We start from the raw sequence: 21,071 nt of genomic DNA, 5'->3' as shown, positions 1-21,071 counted from the left end.
CGGTGGGGCTTATATATGTATGTGAGTATGTGATTTGAAAATATATAAATCTATGGAAGGGTGACCAGATTTTGAGAAGCACAAACCGGGAAAGGCCAGACATAGAAGTAGGACGAAAGGATGTGATAGAGCAGGGATTTTGCGAAATAAAACCTGCTCGGATCAAACTTCTCGTAACAAGACGTATGAAAAATAACAGTGAAAAACTAAAAACGGGGAGAACATGAAATTGCGCAAATGTGTGCTGGAAAGAAATTCGTACTTCCAATGCTTTTCTAGATAGCTGCAAATGTGAATGATTAATGCAGAATTAACAGCCGAAAACAATTATTGATAGAAGACATGAGGTTTTAAAGAGAGATTTTTCCTTTGCACTAACTGTTTAAAACTGTGTACTTAAAGTGTAGAGAAATGCAGAGCCTTAGTAATGTTTTGTTGTGACACGATAATTACTTATGTATTTGTTTTTCCTAGAGAAAAAACACACTTTACTGTTCTGCAGAGAATGCCTCAAAAGTCTTTCTAGGTTTCATTTGCTTTCTAAAACGTAGGCTGCAAAGAAATGTATTTTGTCCTTCGAGAGTTCCTGATGATGGCCATGGTTGTGCAGAGGAAGTAATGCACGGTATTAATGGAATTTCCTTGCCAACCGGAGAAAGTATTCTCGTGGATAATCATGTTGAAAGATTGATACACAATAGTCCCAGCAAATCAACTGATGAATATAACTGATGATCTAGGGCTCGATTATTGCAAAGGACTGGCCGATGTCGTGTGTCCTTGTCATTAAAATCCAATCTATGTGTTTTCTGTAAAGCTTCCTATTTTTATATGTCAACACGATACGTCTGTTGAACTTCAGCAAATCTCTCAGGAAGACTCTTCGCTCTCGTTGTAATATTCTCCCCACTTTGATGGCGACTTGAGCCATCAGGTGCCAATGATCACGGACTATCTGGCCTGTTCCGATTGTGTGTGTGTGTGAAGTCTGAAATTAGCGTAATTTATCTTTTTTCTTGCAGGCAGAGCAAGAAGAGGCCAGAAGTAAATTTAGCCTTGTAAATGTGTGCTTATATATATATAGTTATATAACTAGGCACACATTTACAAGGCTACATTTACAAAACAATAGTCATGCCAGGACCTTCCCCCTGAGATCCCCCACCCCACTTTGCCTCTTCTTGCTTGGCGTATTTAGCTGACCTCCTCCTGTGTTGCCTGAATCAAAAATATAAACTACTAAATGAAATCAGAAAACTTCTAAAAATGTGGAGTGGGCTACCCCTAACCTTTATGGGGAGATCAAACATCATTAAAATGATGATTCTACCCAAATTTACTTATATCTTTAGTACGATCCCCCTAGAGTTTGACCAAACATCATTAAGAAAACTACAGGGAGAATTAAACTCATTTATTTGGGCTGGTAAAAGCCCCCGAATTGCTTGGAAAAAGCTAAAAATGAAGAAAGAACAAGGGGGTATAGCGAGCCCAGACTTGACTCAGTATTGTAGAGCCTTTCAGTTCAAATATGCAAGAGTTCTACTAAAAGAATATGAACTTTATCCATCTCATTTCCAAGCTCTAGCAGGACCAGTGGGAAATTTTTTGTATAAATTCGGACACTCAAAATTCTTCAAAAAAATCAAACTAAAAGTTCTCTTTTCAGCAGCTAAACTCTGGACCCAGATAAGAAAAACAACTAAAATCCCTTACTACAGCGATGGGGCCCCGATTTGGGACTCTCCGGGTACACCGGAATGTCTCCAAGATAGTCTCTCAACTCCTTTAATCCTAGCCGGGATTACTAGATGGGGGCAACTCATAAAGCGGGACAAGATTATAACCTGGCCGCTTCTTGACAATCTTATGGGAGGCTCCCTATCCAAATTTAAATACTTTCAACTATCTAGCTGGATAAAGGCAGAGACGGAAATATACGAAGGAGACAAAGATCTGGAGTACAAAATGCTAACTATCGGAACTCAAAAGAAAGAAATTTCTCTCTGGTATTGGGCCCTCATTGAGTCAGGAGAAGAAAATCCCAAGATACCAGAAAAGATCTGGAGGAATGCACTGCCAACAACAGACATCGAGAACTCATGGCAAGTATCTATGGGAAAATGTTGGGGTATTATAAAATCTGCTGCCCTAAGAAGGAACCACCTATTTACTCTCCATAGAGCGTACTGGACACCGAAAAGGCTCTCAAAATTTAATAACTCTGATCGGAAAAAATGCCCGAAATGTGGAGAAGAAGAAGTAGATGACTTGCACATGTTCCGGCAGTGCCCCCAGATCGACGATTTCTGGAGAGAAGTGGGTAAGACCTTAGAGAGGATATTTAAATTCCCAGTCGATGTAAGTATTCACTTGGTTATTTTTGGGGTTAGAGAAGAGGGGGCAAACCTTGTTAAATTAACGAAAGATCAAGAGAACTTGCTTTTTAGTTTGATACTGCTTGCTAGAAGGGAAATATGTGTTAATTGGATAAGACCCAACCCCCCCCTCACTTATGGGATGGATTAACTACACACACAGGATTTCCCGACTAGATAGAGGTGGGAAGGTCGGTAAAAGATACAACTTTTGGGAAATTTGGGAACAACCAAATATGTTAAATTAATTAAAACGTTACCTACCAGTGGTCCAATGATTAAGCACTGGCAATACAATAGAAGCATTGACTTCTAGAGTAGCCTGGAAGGCTAGCTCCACCCACTTTTCCTACACTGGTTAAAGAGATGCAGGGACCTTGACAGATAAAGGGAAGCTCCCCTACTTGCAATTTGTAAAAGGGGCAGCGAAGGAGAAGAGCACAACTGCTAAAAGATCCCTGAGAAATCTCCAAACCCAGTATTGCAAAATGAGGACAAAAAAAATTTAAAAAAAAAAAAAAAAAACGTAGGCTGCAAAGAAATGTATTTTGTCCTTCGAGAGTTCCTGATGATGGCCATGGTTGTGCAGAGGAAGTAATGCACGGTATTAATGGAATTTCCTTGCCAACCGGAGAAAGTATTCTCGTGGATAATCATGTTGAAAGTTTGATACACAATAGTCCCAGCAAATCAACTGATGAATATAACTGATGATCTAGGGCTCGATTATTGCAAAGGATTGGCCGATGTAGTGTGTCCTTGTCATTAACATCCAATCTATGTGTTTTCTGTAAAGCTTTCTATTTTTATATGTCAACACGATACGTCTGTTGAACTTCAGCAAATCTCTCAGGAAGACTCTTCGCTCTCGTTGTAATATTCTCCCCACTTTGATGGCGACTTGAGCCATCAGGTGCCAATGATCACGGACTATCTGGCCTGTTCCGATTGTGTGTGTGTGTGTGTGTGTGTGAAGTCTGAAATTAGCGTAATTTATCTTTTTTCTTGCAGGCAGAGCAGGAAGAGGCCAGAAGTAAATTTAGCCTTGTAAATGTGTGCTTATATATATATATATAGTTATATAACTAGGCACACATTTACAAGGCTACATTTACAAAACAATAGTCATGCCAGGACCTTCCCCCTGAGATCCCCCACCCCACTTTGCCTCTTCTTGCTTGGCGTATTTAGCTGACCTCCTCCTGTGTTGCCTGAATCAAAAAGATAAACTATGTGAGTTAATTCACTCGTCAGAGGTGCTGAGCACATGTTACAGCTCTGTTTTGTAGGATGAGCTGACACTTTTCTCAAAAACCGGAACATTTATTTAAAATTAAGTTAAGTGGCAGGACACCGGAACAGTCATCCAAAAACTGGGACTGTCCGGGAAATCCAGGACATCTTGTCAACCTAATCTATGGTGCTTGTGATTTTATGTTCACGTGTGTGATTTGAGAGTGTGTATATCTGTAGTGCTTCTGTTTATATGTGCACAAATGTGATAAATACTGTGTCTATATCTGGGGTGTTTGTATATGCACAAGTATGATTTGTGAGTGTGTATATCTGTGGTGCTTATGTTTATATTTGCACAAGAGTGATTTGTGTGTGTGTATATCTGTGGTGCTTATCTTCTTTCACTCTGTGTCTGGTCCTATCAGTCAGGGTCCCGTCTCTATAAACCATCTCTGCCCCACCCACATCCTGGCCCCTCCCTTTAATTGTATGCTTCTGCTCGAGCACTTCCAAGCCCACACCCCCCTCAACTCAAACACGTACAGAGCATTTGTTGTGCCCTCACAGAAAATATCTTCTGATAGCAGAAAACCTCCTTTGGAAATACCCAGCAGCCTTGAGGGGGTCAGTTCTGATGCTCGGAAAAAGGCACTTTCCTCTGTTCTTCGACGCCAGATGCCTCAACTTCCCCTCTGAGTAAATAAAAGTGGGCCGCAGCGCCTGCAGCTAGTTCGGGGGGAGCAGAGGTGCTCGGCAGACACTTGGCTCTTCATCAGGAGGAGCTACAGTGTTTCACTCAAAGCACACAGACTTGGAGCAGGAAGCCTGGCTCGTCCTGATGCTGGCTGTGCTGCTGAGTCTGTTGTGCACTGGGCTTCCTGCGTGGTGCTACCTGCTGCCTGTATAGGACACGTCTCCCATGTGATAGCAGCATATCATAGCGCATAGAATGCCCATAGACCTATTCGAGGTGCTGCATGCTATGTTATTTGGTTTTTACATAGCAGACTTCTTCCACTGGGCTGGCCTCAAATTTTGTCCTGACTTTATGTCATGGTCATGTTGTTTGTGTAGTGCTTAGAATGCTAATGGTATTAAGGGAGTAGAGAAGGGGTGAATATCATCTTAATTATAGATAAGGTAACAAAAATGCTTATAACACTCTTTTATTATAACGTTGCAACATGCTGCACACAAGTCACTCTACTCTACAACATAGCTTAGACACATTATAAAAGCCAATAGCTCTAGCTAAACCCTTATAAGAACCTAAAGGTGAGACCGATTGGCTATGCCAATGCTTGTTGTAGATATTATGGGTTAGTAGGTGTGGAGCTGCAGGTTGAAGGGGACCCTTTAGGTGAGGTCAAATCTTTGTCCACCTTGAACACACTTCAGTGCCTTTGTTGTGGGTGATCTAGCCTGGAGCTAGCCCTGCTGTGAGTAGTGTCACTACACAAAGGCTCTGTCAGGTGAGCAGTATGGAAAGACATTTGAAATGTAAATGTAATAGAGCTACATCACCTCAGAACATGTGAGAAATTAGGATGTTGGTTGAGTGGGATGTTAACCCTGCTCATGCAACAACCCCAATAGCTGCCAGGGTGAACCACAAAAGTCACTAAATTAACTTTTGCTTAATCCTCTGGTAGCTTGGCACAAAAGCAGCCAGGCTTAACTTAGAGGCAATGTGTGAAGTATTTATTCAGCACACAAACAGTAATAATAAAGTGAAAACACAACACACGAAAAACCAACACCAAGTTAGAAGAATAGAGTACATTCTGATAAATTATTTGACATTAAAACAACAAAATTCCAATCACTAGAACCACAGTTATACATTTTTTAAGTTTTAGGTAAAAACTAGCACCTAAAAGATCAAAGCATCAACCATGGACATCTAGTCGTGCAAGACCGGGTCAAAGTCTGAAAATATGTCTGACTTCCATGGAGTGCCGGTAGGATACAAGAAGTGGATTGGGCCTGTTTGGAGCTTATCTTCGGACTTAGAAGATAGTCAGCAAAAAATGTCTTGAAAGGTAAGTTCAGCAGGACATGGCTACAGGCGGTATCCAGGGATGAGGAAGCGTTGTCGTCAGAAAGCTGCTGGATGAAGACACAGTGCAGATTGCCACATTCGTACTTAGTCTCTGTTTTGAAAGCTGAAAATCTCCAGGGAGTCACAGCTGGAGGCTGTAGTCCAACATGGGTTCCACAAGGCCGGATACCCCTTCTGGACAGGATGGTTGTACCAAACCTCACACTCTCTTTGGCCTGATGTATGTAGGTCACTGCTGCTCACTTCACCTGGTCTATTCTATCAGGTTTAACTGTGCGTTGTTCCTCAGACTGCCCCAACCTGAGAGAGCTGTGGATCTGTTCCCCTCACTTTCGCACGTGGTGGTGAGCTGGCCAAAACCATGGCCACTACCCCACTAGTTGCTTCCCCCTACGGCTGTGAAAGGCCAGCCCACACCCGATAAAGCATTCCAGGCCATATCAAGTCACCCCTTCGGGCCGCACACAAAGCCCTCAACACCTCCCTCACAAAGATTCTCTTGCCTGACATATTAGCCCCACTTCACAAATCCCAGCTGTAAAGCAAGGGTTAATTTACAGCCTTATCTCGTAACCCAACCAAATGTAAACCAAGCCAATGTTCTGTGTACCTACAAGGACAGAACAAAGGACAACCTACCCTACTCTACCTGCAGGACCACAGTAGTAACGGTAAGACCACGCCTCTGCACTTAAATTAACCAATCAAACATCCCCAGGGACATGGTCTACAGTACACGATTCGCCCGAAAAAAATGGACCCTCCTGAAGGAAGCCACCCCCGGGGAGCCCACATGATATATAGTATTACCCTCATGAGAGAGGGGCTCCGTTGCTGTTGCCTGTTTATTGGGGGTGGAGGATTCCTTCCAATCACGAGCGCAGTCCGCCGGGATCCGCCCCGCTCGGTATAAAGGGAGGGTCCACACCAAAGACGCACTCTTTCTTTCCTGTTTGCACACTGGGACGTCGCGTTTGCGAGGCTGACAGCGGGCGTGCAGGATGGCAGCGAAGAAAGTAAGCGAATCCAGGACTTGAACTGAGCGGCTGCCCTTCCCGCGACTGTTTAGCGGGAGCACCGGAGCCGTTTACAAAGGCGCAGGGCGGCAGATCTGGGCGGTTTGCGCAGATCGGGGTGGGTGGGGAGGGTGGTTTGAAAGTGCGTAAAGCTGGTAGCGCGCGAGTAGTGTTTGAGTGAAGTAAAAAAAAATACATCAATGCTCGCAGGTAAATAAAGTGCTTCAGTGAGCGCTTTTAAGATGCGTACTTCGGGACGTGGTGTTCTAAAGAAAAAAACGTGCCTGTTAAAAACCTTATCAGTTGGCCTTAGTATTTTTCCCCCCTTGGTAATTGTTATATTAAACTTCATTGTGGTTGTCCACGCGGTTCTGTAATAGAAAATATCGTCGGTAACCACTTGGTACTACTTCTTGCTTGTAACTGAAAGCTCAGATGTCAACTCTGTATTTTATCATTTATGGTTCTACTCTGTAGACTATGATTTTATTTGTTTTTGTTCTCTAAAGTTCGTTTACTAATGGCGTACGTATTTTGTGTGCCTCTGGGACAGCGCAAAGCATTTAGCTTGCTCGCTGCCCAGCGTGGCACTAGCATAATAGGGGCGCATTCCTGCTTTCCCGCATACTGCGGACGGAGGTTGAGCACTCTGGGGGGCAGGTGGAGGCGGTAAACGAGGAAACAGACGTCTATTTGCTGCGGTTTGCTCCTCAACGCAGGCTAATCTAATACCGCGAATTTCACGCATACATGCGAATAGACCCGCTTTTTAAAGTTTACATACCGCTTTATTTTGGTTGTCTTCCGTCTGAAACTGGCATTTCTTCAACAGAAGTCAATGGGGCAAATGCTGTCTCCTGAGTGTTATTTATTTTCCCTTTTTGTGTTCCTACTATAATGTTGACTCCTATCCATATGCCCGTTCCTACTGATTTGGAGAGACCGTGCCAGTTCTTCAGTGGGGCAATCGGTGGTTCAGCCCTACGCTTGTTGAGCTGGCAGAGGACGGGCCCGTCGATCACTGTCCCCTCCAGCGGAGAGCGACCTGACACTCTCAAACTCACTTTAAAATGACACGGGGCCCTTAACCTTTAGCGGCAACGCTCCTAAAACTTGGCGAGTATTGCCTCTATGAATTGTTTTTAATGGATCCAGGTTTAACGCTTCGTAAGGTTCATGCCACGAGTATCTACTCGCCCTGGTGTTATAAGTCTTTTTGCATTATTACACGCTTTGAAAACTGCCAAACGAGTGAAGTCGTGAATGTTGCGTCGCGCAGTGTCGGCTTCCATTTCTGCAATATTGAATTTCAAATACCATCTCCTCGATTGGTCGGCAGAAAAAGGACTACATGCAATGAGGACAGCCTTTCAGTTTTTACTTTAGTGAAGTTATGTATTTGCATGTAATCGATCCTTTGACGTTGAACCCAGGTTACTTTCAAGGCGCACAGCCCTTCGTTTTACAGAACAAAATCTGTTAAGGATTTAATCACGGGGTAAGCACATATTTGCAATTCCTCTGTTGGACCAGATGGCGGCTTCCGAAGGTAAATGGACCCTAGTGGAATGCACTATGGCAGTATTCTTGGAAGCCCTTTATTCTCAAACCCTCCTCACTCGACCTCCAGCTCGACTTGGACCAGGCACAACTATCGAGTTGGTGTTAAATTATGTTGGTGCATAGGAATAGGTTACCTTAAATTATATTTCGTTCGTTTGACTGTAGTTTTTAGCTCTAATCCATGGTTACTCGCAGGCTTTCTCCCCAAGGCCAAAAAAGTATGATCTGTGTGGTTACAGTGCCACAGAGTTTTGGCACAGTGGGAGACCGGTAAGCAAAGCACGTGCACGGTGTCTACAGCAAGTCGTGGATTTCTTTTGAGGGTTTCATCCCTTACTGTCCTTTAGAGAGATCTTCTATCTAGAAGTCATAGATGTGACTATACTGTTATGCTGAATCTGAGCTGCTGTCCTTCTGCAGCATTATGGGCTAAGTAAGCCCTCTGTTTGCTGCAGCAACCTTTGGCGAGTCTAGTGCACAAAACAGTAACTTGATTAATGGAATCTTATGCTTTTAGTCTCCCTGCTGTAAAAATCCGAGGGTTTTGAATTGGGCTCTGTTAAAGAAGCAAGTGTTAAAAAAAATTCCATGACAAAGGACCCCCAAGCAAGGTTGCACTTCACTGAGGTACGCAAACGTGCAACCTTCGTCACTGGACATTCGAGTGAGAATGTTTTGACCTTGGCACGGAACTTGCCACTTAGTCCTGGCGTTTCCACTTTACCAAAATATATATTGGTTGGTAAATCTGTATTCAAAGTGTCACCTGTCTCTGATCGAGTAGTTACTGAGTAATTAAAATATCACCATAGGTACCACTAAACCCCCAGTTGTTAAATGAGCTAAACTAAAGAACCAGAAGGCATGCTTTTTAATTAATCTCTGCCTTCCCTTGTGGCACCTTGTGTGCTCTTGGGTAATCACTTTCTGAACACATCGGTATGTCATTCATATTTATGAATCTCAAAACAAGGAGTCCTGCACGGTTTGTACTCCTGCTTAACTAAATTGATAGTAAATCTTTCCTAGGCCCCCTAAATTGTCATTGTGAAACGTGGGTGAGCCACCGAAGGCTTTAAGCTAGAGCCAGATGGTTGACTCTGGCTTAGCTCAAAGGGCTTGGATCCTTGTGCCAGAAACTAGCCAGACCAAGCATTAGGTTTCTTGTAAAATAAGATTGAAAGATACCATCAAGTGGTTGAATAGCACAATGTGAAACTTGGGATTAATCCAACTGTTAATAGCGCTTTCCCCCTTGTTGTACGAGAGCACTGTGAAATACTTGTATGTGATTTACTATTATGCTGTTCCTCCGTATAATTATAACCTAGGCCTCGTGGAGGGTGCACATAACGGACTTGCCTCATGGCTTGCATATGCCATCATTGTCGGGGCAGTTGAGGTGTGCGTTTTTCAGCTCATGTTTGAGAACCATCACTTAAAAAAAAATGCTTTTTGGTGTGGCGATGTAATCTGTACTCTGGTTCACAGCTTCTACCTGTTAATGAAATGCATTTTTGGGAATTTTTGAGTCATTATCCTTTGTTTACAAAATTGCCTTTTAAAAATGAAGGTGTTTAAAAAGATTAGTAGTACAGGGCACATTCTTTGCTTTTCCTTTCACCTCTGTTAACATGTAAATGACTACTTGCTAGCTTAACTTGGTTAGGAATGTCAGTGCTAAATCAAGTACACAGCAGCCCAGGGGGCTGCACCAAAGTCCAGAAAGCTGCCTTCTGGCCTTACTTTCTCTGGCTTCAACCTAACACAAAGCTATGTGGTCGCAAAGGCATATTGGGACATGCTGAAAGCAGACCTAGAAATGCATTCCTCATTACTTAGTGTAAGCTTTGTATAGTGCAGCTCCAATTTGCTTGGGTTCTGTTTGCTAGCTTAATTTGCTTTATATCCAGGGAGCCGGACCCTCCGGCAATCCAACTGATCTAGTGCAGAGATTTGATTGGCTGCCAACACTTGAATCAGGAACTGACTCAGCCGAGTCCCAAACAAAGGTATAAAAAGAAGGGTATGAACACTCTGACCTCACTAGGCCGGTTAGTGTCGTCCCTCAAGAAGCCCATTGGGGCCCAAAAAATTTTTAATGCATGACAAAGATTCACAAATTTTAAAAAGAGTCTCAGTTTGAATTTGACCCCCTGGGTGGGCCAGGGCCGGCAGCATATTGAATTACATATCTAGGTGGGGTGATTAGGAGGTGCATGTGCACCACCTCCACCACGATATGGTGACCTCCACCTCTTTGAGGCAGGCATTAGTATAAATATCAGAGGGGACTGTGTGCCCAAGTAGCCCTTTTACGGACCAGGGACTTGCACCTCCCCAGGGCCAGGCAGATTGAAGTTAAAGGGGGAGGGGCACGTGGCCATCCATCCCGGGACCACCATCTCCCCAGGGCAGACCTAAAATAACAAAAGGGGGCTGCACAGCCCCCCTTCTGGAGCCAATAATGGTCCTGGGGACCGCCACCCCCTACAGCAGGCTCCCTATGCCCTGGGGTCCCCACCCACATGTCACAGGTGTTTGCTTTTCATTGATAGGAGCATAAGTCAGCTCCCAGTGGGTGGGAGCAAGAAAACTGCTCACTAGGAGCAGACAGATGCGAAAACTGCTACCACGCGCGTTGGGGCAGCATTTCTTTGCTGCTCCTATGTGCTCAATGCAATCTCCTGCTAGAGGTGGGGAGCCAGAAGGGATTGCAGGGGCATTGGTTTTGTCCTCGTGGACCAACACGCCGCACTGGGTGGGCTCCAGGGCACCCACCATCAAGAGATTAGACCCTGGTAGATGGGGTCTCTGGGGCCAACCCCCCCCCCCATCCCCGAAGGGGGACCGAAGCCCCCTTCCCCATGAATGCTTTCTTGTCTTGTCCTCGTGAGAGAAGAGAAGTCCATAATTCTCCCTTTAAATTAAGAGTTTTCGCCAAGCAAAGAAGCATTAATTCATATCATTAAGAAATGAAATGACCCTTGTTTGGAGTTTTACCTGTTTGTCTTGTCTCCTCATTAGGAGGATTCATGTTACAACAGACTCCTAGTTGAAGATGCTCAACCAATCACATTGCCAAAACACAGGTCAATGGAGACATTAGCTTGTGGTCCATTATGCAGCTTTAGTATAGAATTTACTCAATGAGCGAACACTTACTAAGGGACCAGTAGAAAGTACTCTAGTTGGATAGACATTTTGTGCAAAACTGTGTACTCTTGTTGGTTAAAAGGACAGGTGAGGTTGTGTCCTGGCCCGGTACACCCACTCGCAGACCCATACAGCTATTCATTCACCCACAAAACACCTCCCATCCACTCACACACCCATACAGCCACGCGCAAAGGTTACAGATTACAGTTCGGAAATTAAATTAAACCTTTGAAATTCAACTGAAAGAAAAAACCTGAAAGTTTAGAGATGTTATAGTTCCGCTCAGACTTTAAACGCACAAAGCCAGTGAAATTCAGCAGTTATTTACCTGAGCTAGCTATAACTTGCGCCCCTGCAGTGCACTGCTTATGACATCGCATAGACACTTATGACCTGGTCAGTGACATCACTGACATCAACCACAGACCCATCCCTGCAACCACTCATACGACCACTCACACCCAGAAAACCAATTGCAAACCCATTCCTACCTATCCAGCCACTCCCATACTCACTGACAGACCTATACAGCCACTCACACACCCAGTGACAAACACCCACCTGCACACAGGAAGTCCTATATAGCCACTCAGATGACATTTTAGAAACCGTATCGTTCATTAGTACAATAATGGTAATTGTACTTGTGCAGTAGCCTAGTATATATCTTTGTCTCAAACTTTAAATAAAAAAAAAAAACTAATCTCACTGGTTGATGCCATCAGTGATGTAATTTGAGATATCAATCTTTCCAGCTGCAAAGAATCCCCTTTCTGGAGTACCCAGAAACACATATTAAGCACACACTGGCACAGAGTACTTCTTAACCTGTGGACAAATGGCTAGTGAATGATTTTTCAATAGGAGCCACATGCTTTCAGGTAGAAGTACCTGGTGATTTACTCCCACCCCAGTTTAACAAATACTGCCCATCTGCACACACAATCTACAACCTTTTTTAATACGAAGGATGAGCTTACTCCATTTAAAACGCAAGCAGATGTGGCTTAAGTTTGTAGAATGTCCACTGGTCCTTGACATTTAGCCAACATAACCTATGCTGAGAGCACAGGCTCTCCAGTTCAACAGGCCTTCTGACAGTCATGATGGTGTCCTATTGGCAGTCTTGATAGTTTATAACGGTTTGCAGTAATCATGCCTGTGATGCAAACCTGTTTTTACATCCATGCTCTTCACTCTACAGCAGCCCATAAACGAGTTGAAGCAGGTTACAAATGCCAGCCATACTTCAATACTGAACTCTTTTTCAGTGATTTGTTCTTTTTTACCTTACCCAGTCTATTGTTTCTGGAGCAAATCTGCAACGCTGTCCTCGCCTCACTATGTGGAAACTAGAGCTATTCAATTTGAATTATGAATGTAATATCTTCCTATTTCTCATGAGGACGGTGCTAAATGGACTACAGGCTTCTTGGCAGCACAGTGCTATTAGGAAACCTCCCTCTTTTTGCTAACCCACATTTGATGGCGAAGAGATCATAATTGGGTATTGTTACAGATTAGTTTTAACTGTCAAACCTATTTTGGACCAGTGCAACACAAACGGTGGACTTTGAGTCAGCCCATTACTTACCATCAGGCGAATTTATTGTCCCTTATTTGTTTCCTTGTTCTATGGCTTTGCAGCATTCACTTTCTTGTGTTTGATCCTCTCTGGAGAATAGCTTATTTAACCTCCTTTAGATTACCTGTATCATTTCACTGCTTCCATCGAGAAACTACTTTTTCTAGCAGGATTTCATGGAGTGCATGTGTTTCTACTAGTGTCCCTCAAATCCCTGCACCCACGTGCCCTCCCTGTTGCTGTTCTACCTAGAATTTGCCTGCTGTCTTATCCCCCAACATTTTCCAGCTTTATTTGTTTTGTTTCCTTTTTAAACCCCACAACTCCAATTCTCTCGCTGCCACCTCACATTTTTCGTAATTTACAGCTCCAAGACAGTAAATTAAATGTAATTGAAAATGGCTGCCATGTTTATTATGCTACATGCATAATACATGGTGATGCATGAGAACGTGTAAGTCATCAAGCTGAAGTGACTTTTTTTATTTTAGCTGATGTTTTGCCACAGCAGGTAATCGTTTGTTGTGGCTTAGCGACAGCATAAGCAACGAGCATTTACAATGCAACGGTCTCGGCATTGTTAAAGTTAGAGCTGTTGGCATTGCTCATGACATTATTTTTGTTTTTAAAACATTTAAAGAAACGGCATTGTTATTTATAATGTGAATAGCTTAACCACTCTCAAATGCGAGATTTATTGCATTTGCAGCCACACACAAAGCCACTCAAATAGAGCCACCCACAGAGCCACCTACACACACACACGCAGAAGCCCACTAACCTATTTACATTATGTGCAGTTTGTGATCTGCATGGTACATGTTTTTTGCTGCAGGCACATTAACCCTATGTGCTACCTTTGCTGAAGTCAAAACTTCCACTAGACAAAACTCCGATTTCTCTGTAGGAAGAACATTAAACCCCAGTCATCATGACATTTTATTGTTGCCGAAAATTGCTGGAGGCCACGAAGGAGGTAGCAAGCGATTTTAAAACCTTAATTTACTTGTAAACATTATGTCTCCACCCAAAGTCAGCGCCCGGTCACACTGGTTGCACTGCCCTAGAGCTGGCCCTTCTCAAGGGTCCTGTGACCTGAGTGATAGTCACTGTTCTTGGCTGTGCTGCTTAATAGACCTGCTAGCAAGAGTGGAGGTGAACTTCAGTATGGATTGTGGTGGACAAACCTTGAAGGTTAACCCAATTTATTTCTTCCCAGACTAATGCCTTTTAGCAATGAAAGACTGGGAAAAAACAGAAGTTTCTAAACCTATGCCTTGCTGTTTAGGTGCAGCTCATAGCGCAGGATGCTGTATTAGGATTGTAACTTATGAACTGTAGTAACAAAAGGCTCTCTGTGACAAAGCCCATTAACCCACTAAGCTGCAAAAATTACATTCCTGTGACGTGCAGGTGCTTTACAGCAGGGACATTAACCCTCTGCTCTGCTCTGATCATTCAAAACCACACTAAACAAACCTCTCTCTCCAGAAGGTACATTAATCACCAGGGTTATCTTTGCATTTTATAACCACCAAAATGTTGCTGGTCACACAGGCAACTCTGCAGCTGGTGCTTTTAATCCCTTAAGGTATTTCTAAATGCAGCAACCTCTGAGTCCGGCGCCCTCTGCGGTGGCACCAGTCATACGCTCTAAAGCCATCCATGAGAGTAGCTTTCTCTTCCAAGGCCTCGAAAAATGATGACAGATGGAAAGTTCTTTCGCAATTAAGATTTGTATGTATTACCAGGTATTCAATATGTGTCGACAATCTAGGGATCGCTTAAAGTGCTTTTGGGACTTCAGCACATCTTAGCTTATTCGTTACAGCACATTGGGCTGCAGGCTCGAGGCGCTTTCACAGCTGAACTAGCTGCCATGACTGAGCCCTGCTCCCTGACCCTTTACTTGTCGTTAATTTCTGCACAGAATCAGTACGGAGGTGACGGAGCATATGGGCAGGATATCTTGCGTTCTTATTTTGCCGTTTCTAAGCGCTGGAAAATAGCAGGTGGGCACATGAAAGTGTTTGAAAGCAAGGATCGTGTGCAGTGGGACGTTTGCATACCGTCTTTGTCTAAAATAAATGTATGTATCTGCTATGTACAGCGCTCAGAAGCCCCCAGTGACTGTTCCACGCTTTGATTCCACTTTTTTTTTGACCTGGCGTCCTAGGTTGAAGGGAATTTTTATATGTATTTTCACATTTCACGTAAATTATGCTATTTATGCTAATTTCTACAATTTACAAGTTGGGAAGAATTTAGAATTTAGTGCAAAGTTCGCTATGTGTGCTCCTCGGGGGATTTTCAATCATTGTGTGAAGCTCGTCACAGACATGCCATGGAAATGTCTTAAGAGCTCCCAGTGGTGATAACCACCACCTCCCCGCCCAACGCCCTCGATGCCGCCCCCCTCACTGAGTGGAGTGAGCAGCAGCCTAATGCGGATGTTGACCAGGGGCCACATGTTGAGGTGGAGGGGCCCCGGGCCCTAATGTGAGTATGCCAGCCATAGAACCTTGCTACAAGACCTGAAAGTGCAGGAGCCATTGAGCCCTGCTGTAATCCTGCGCCCTGGCAGTCCCTGCAGAGCTGGCATGTAGGAGTCGTTCTCTGCCTCAGTAACACAGCACTCTGAGTTTCTTGCAGAGACTCGGGGTGTGTGTGATACTCGTGCAGTGTCAACCCTGTCCCATGACACTGTTTCCCTGCAGACGCGTGGGCTTTGTGCGTCTTTTGATCAGCTATGCCCCCTGCTTGGCACACCTTCGTGAAGGAGTGGGCCCTTTGTGTCTTTTATGTGGTTCTGTATGGTTTGTGAGGACAAGGCAGCGGGGCGCTCTAGTTATGTTTCGCCCTACAGTCAGCTGGCACGGACGCCGTGTGCCGCACAGCGCGGAGGAGCGTGCCACGGGGGCGAACGGCGGGAACGGCGGGTGGGGGAGGGGATGGGTACACAGTACGCGTCCTGGTGTTGCTACACCTCATTCCTCTGCCGCAGCGTGCGCCCTCCCTCCTGCCGGGCACTGGGCTGGCATTCTCCATTCATCTGCCTGTGCCGGGAAGGGACCGAAAGGGCATGTTGCGGCAGGACTGGCATCCACATCCGAAGGGCAGATGGGAGCAGCGCCCTGCCAGGCCTGAGCGAAGTCAGGCTTCCTCAGGCCAGGGCCAGCAGACACTCCGCTGACCCTCGGCAGCGACCCACGTTAGAGATCAGAGGCTGCTCATGAGAGTGTGAGATGTTACCACAGCCCTGGGACCCCGACCACTTGTATGGGTAGAAACGTGTCACACACACCAGGCACCTGAGGCCAAATTCTCACCTGTAATTTACAAATGATGCAATTGCTTCCTAAGCCAGCTCGTTTCAGCTTTATTAAAGAGTGCTGTGTACTCATTGGATGCCTTCCTTTCTCCGTTCCCACAGCCCCACTGGCTTAGCCCTCTCAACACATCTTGTTTCAGAACACAGCTCTGTACCTCATTTCACTCTAATAAAGTGCCACATGTTCACCCGCAGATTCAAAGCGCAGCAGCATCTCCTTTCAACTACATATTTGTTTGCCTCATTTCTTGCCAGTGAGCCCTGTATGCGTTTCACGGTGTCATTCGTGGAACTCGGTGTGTACTGCCTTTTCGTTTCTATACTGCATAATACCTGCTTCCTCCCAGGGTACACTTTATGCATTGCCCCCCACCCCGTGGTGAACGGTGCGAATCTCTGTTCCTTCCTTTGGAGCACGGCATACGGTGACCAGATTTTGGAAACTTAAAAAACAAGACTTTTGGCAAAAATAGAAGGACTCCAATTTTAGATCAATCAAGGGGTACAGAATTAGAGGTCTCAACATGGATAACGCGAGAGTAATTCTGACTAGCATTCAAGGCCTTTCATTCATAACATACCCACGAACTGAACAAGCACACCACTGCCTTTCTCCGAGGCGAAGCAGAAATGCCTCGGAGAAAGGCAGCGGCGTTTCTGGATTCGGGGGCGTGTTTTTCTGTTGTCTCCTCTTGCCATTGGCTGGAGGAGATAATGAGAAGTAGCAAAAAATACGCCCCCAAATCCGAAAAGGACGGGCCTGTTCGGAGAGACAAACCTCTTCTCCAATGGCTGGCCAGCATTTAGGAGGCCAGCCAATGGAGAAGAGGGGCAGGTTCAAGTCCCTCTTCAAAACATTAAATCTCGGAGCGAGACTGCGCAAGCGCAGCCTTCGAGCCGAGACCTAAAAATCATTGGCAAGTCGCAAATGTCAGGTGATGCCTTGAAATGTGAGACCTGTTGGCTATGCCTGTACTTGTTTTGTGTAATGCCCCTCAAGGAAGGGAATGGGTGTAGTGCTCTGCTGTTATGTGCAATCTGTTATGTCCATTTCGTGCTCCAGCTCTATATTGCCTCTTGCTGGAGGTCAAGGGGAGAGGGTTTGTAAATAAAGGGCTTCCAAGAATACTTCCATAGTATATTTACTAATGGGTTTATTTAACTTTGGGGAAACTGTATCTCTTCCCATAGACAAACTGCCAATGTGACAACAGATTGCACAAACAGCAGAACATGCTAAACACATTTCATTCCTTGAAGAGGCATTACAGTTCATCAAAAACGACACCAAAACTGGGTACTGAAAAACACCAAATATAACTGAAGATAATACATTCCTATTCACCCATAGAAACCTTGAACTTAGACCCTGAGGTTCTAGCACTTTTGCTGTACATAGTACTGTTTCTTGTATTGCCGACTGAACTAACCGTCTGCTTCTCGTATCCAAGCATTTGTTTTCATGGGCTCAGGTTCTTTTTTCAAACTATTTATCCTTTGCCAATCCCCACCTTCATCCTTTCAATACACCATCCGTCTCTGCACCGTTATACACATGCTTATTGTGATCCTACTTCACATCATCCTTCTCTAATGATTCCTACCTTCCCCTGGAATCAAACCTTTAATTCTACAATCTTCCCTTCTGTCAGTCAAAGGTATGACTGAAATCCCTCGCTTCTACTGTCGTTAAATATCTTTTATTTAACATACTTTTTTTTTTTTTCAGACTAGAGAATGCAGTTGCTGCTGTAGCAACTAGCGCCCGCTACTGTGCCTTTACAGCAACATTACTGAGGCTGGGTCTGTTATCGTGGCTGCTATGTCAAGTTAGCCCTGCAACAACTTGATACTTGTCCCTTCATACTTTGTCTGACGGCCGAATTCGAACTCCTCATCCCTAAAGTAATCTTTCAAGGATGTGTTCCAAACCTACACGTTACTTGATTGCCAGGTATATACTTCCTTAAGCCCGAATCTGGGTACATACCAGGACGAGTTTGTTCATTTTTACAAACTCTTTTGTGTGACGTAAATTCGCTCCATTATCACTCAAATGCAGGACTACGTTCATCCATATTAAAACCACAGCCGTCTTTCCTAATTTTAGCCATTTTGAAAATCTACCCTAGATTACAAACTTTCCTGTCATCCTTCAACCTGTGCAGGACCAGTGATTTTTGGGTCACTTTTCCTGAGGTATTGAGCAAGAGATTGATTTCACAATTGGTTTCAAAGTATATTGAGTCTTACCTGCGTTCTTACATAAACTATGCTGCCCCATCCTTTCTTTTCTATCAAGATGTACCTACTAACCACCAACAGTGTCTCGCCTGATATTTAGTGCAACAAACCCCACTAGATTTGTGACGCAGTTAAATAATTGTTTCTGCTAGAGATGGGTGATATTGCCTTTTCCATAGTAGTTATCTGACACATGTCTTGGCTACCCAAATGAAATTAAACTAGGCTTTTAAAGTTAGAGCTACAAAATTTGCCATACCGGTTTTATCAATGTTCTCGTGAGTTTGTTTTAAAATTCTGAAAGTATTTGGATTCTTCTGTAACATCTAGGAAATATCAATGGTCATTTTGCTCTTTGGAGCTGGTGAGGTTCTTATTGCCTGCACCAGGCATTTTTCACATCTCCGTGCTTTAATGCAGATTTTAATGTGCTAAATGTTACTTTGTAATGCAAATTCACACTTTGAATATTCTACAGAAGTCCCTTCATACACCGTACAAAAAAAAATTATGTTACTTGATGATGTATCTTGATAGTACAGTACTAGTTTGGTTTTAGTATCCTTTTGCATCCGCCTTAGGTAAACTGATCCTGTTCATGATCGAAATCTGGATCTGCCTAAATTTGAAAGAGTAAATGGTTTATAGATGTTGTTAATGGCTGAGACAGTTGGACATTTTGTGTGCTAAATCAACAAGTTCTCAATTTCAGCATCTCCTTTTGTGAAATGGGGGAAATCGTATTGTTGGGATACCACAGATCTAGGACTATCTTACCAGGGCACATAGTGCTGCTAATAAGGCTACGGATCATGACTTACCAGATGTATAGATTAAACGGTCTTTTATTTGCTTTTCCAACTTGAAGCATATTTCCTTCAAAGCCATGGATATAGTCTGTACCATACACATGCTCAAGACCATTCTTTACACCTATCTGCTATACAAACCAACATTCCCATTTTCCCCCTAAATACCTTAGTGAATGTTTTTAGCATTTTTCCTGAATTTCTTTTTTCCCCTCAGATTTTTGTTTTCCAGCTTTTTTAGGATGATGGGTAAATATTGTGGTGTTGTGCCTAAAAATTGATGGGTCTCTATGTTCAGCACAAACTTATCTTTGATACTCCAACATCTCTATTTCTGGCCAGTTATCCTCATGCTCGAATATTTGCACTCCTGTGCAGAATTCAGTTCAGCTCGACATGTGTTCATTTACTTTCGCGGCTGAACACAATGCAAGATGGTGCGAACTCCATCTGTTAACTTGGTTTCAACTTTCTTTTGACGCTTTTGCTTCTGTCACTGCTTGCACGTTTCCATTTTATTTTCATATTTACCGTTGCTTATTTACCACCTCGCCATCTAATTCACTTATGCTTCCTTCAACTGCATTTGCACAGCAACCTGTAACGTAAACTCTGCTCTCCATACACCTCCATTGTTTCCCCATTCACATACACGTTCTGCATATTTGGGACCACATGAGTATCTTAGGAACTCAGTATTCCAGTTTAAAACACGTTTTTTTACCCTGTGCACCACCTGAAGTCTCTCACAATATGGCTATGATGTGCAGTGGGATAAAGGTCCCTCCTTTCCTTTTCTATTGAAGAATTTCTCATGAACAGCCACATAGATTTGGAGAACGATTGAAAACTTCTAAAAACATCTCCCCTTTGTTTTCACATTTGGAAATTTGCATTTCTATAGTTGTGCCCTTTGAGCTCCAAAGGGTTCAGAGCCCCTTTTTTCCAGCCCCATCTGCTTACTCTATGCAGTCTACTGACTTTCCCCATTGCCATTGTTAAACTTTATTTCGGCCCCAAAGGCCATAAAAGCAACATAAGATATTACAATTCAGTATAAAATAACCAAATCAATTCACAGTTGTAAGATATTGCATAAAAACATTCATACAATACAAGAGGAAAATATTTAGGCTTTCGAGTTAATTACAAAAATTTCCTACGTTTTATCCACATAGCATTGAGAAACCGGGAAACTGCAAAGACTATTGGAGGTTGGGTGTCATACTTCAGAACTCTCATAGCTTTTTCGCACTCTCTGAATCCCAGGTTGTTACATATAGGCTTGACCGAACGTTTTTTGTAGATGGTATATAGGACCCAAAAAAACGTGTTTTTCGTCCTCCAGTCCATAGCCACAAGCCGGGCAGGCAGTAGTGTTGAAATCCCACCTGGAGGTGAAAGACCTGAGCGGAAGACTGCCCATTCTCAGTTGGCAGTAAAGCTTCCTAGCAGCCGGGGGGCAAATCAAGTCTAAAAATTCCTCTCCTATAATTATCTTTGATTTGAAGGAACTCGACAGTCAGCCTACCGATATCCGAACACTCATGCAGACGCAAGAGGTGATAATTTCTGAACTGTTCGGCCAATTTTGTTTTTGATAAGGCCGAACATGAAGCCTCCGGAGAGGCCCATAGGTCAGGTAGGCCAATCTTGGTACAAGTATCCCTAACAAATCTCAACCAAGG

At 43.8% G+C, this 21,071-nt stretch overlaps 1 protein-coding gene across 1 annotated transcript in view; it reads left to right on the top strand.

Annotated features, from left to right (window-relative positions):
* Positions 1-6,613: 6,613 nt before the first annotated feature.
* Positions 6,614-21,071, top strand: part of LOC146865447 (betaine--homocysteine S-methyltransferase 1) — a 51,161-nt gene continuing 36,703 nt past the window's right edge. Inside the window, exon 1 of the mRNA XM_085632254.1 lies at positions 6,614-6,692. Coding sequence (XP_085488380.1) covers positions 6,678-6,692 — 15 coding nt within the window. The 5' untranslated portion in view covers positions 6,614-6,677. The remainder of the gene's footprint in view (positions 6,693-21,071) is intronic.

The sequence above is a fragment of the Triturus cristatus genome, chromosome 2_1, assembly GCF_964204655.1.
Source record: "Triturus cristatus chromosome 2_1, aTriCri1.1, whole genome shotgun sequence".
Lineage (NCBI taxonomy): Eukaryota > Metazoa > Chordata > Amphibia > Caudata > Salamandridae > Triturus > Triturus cristatus.
This window is presented reverse-complemented; position numbering and strand designations above follow the sequence as displayed.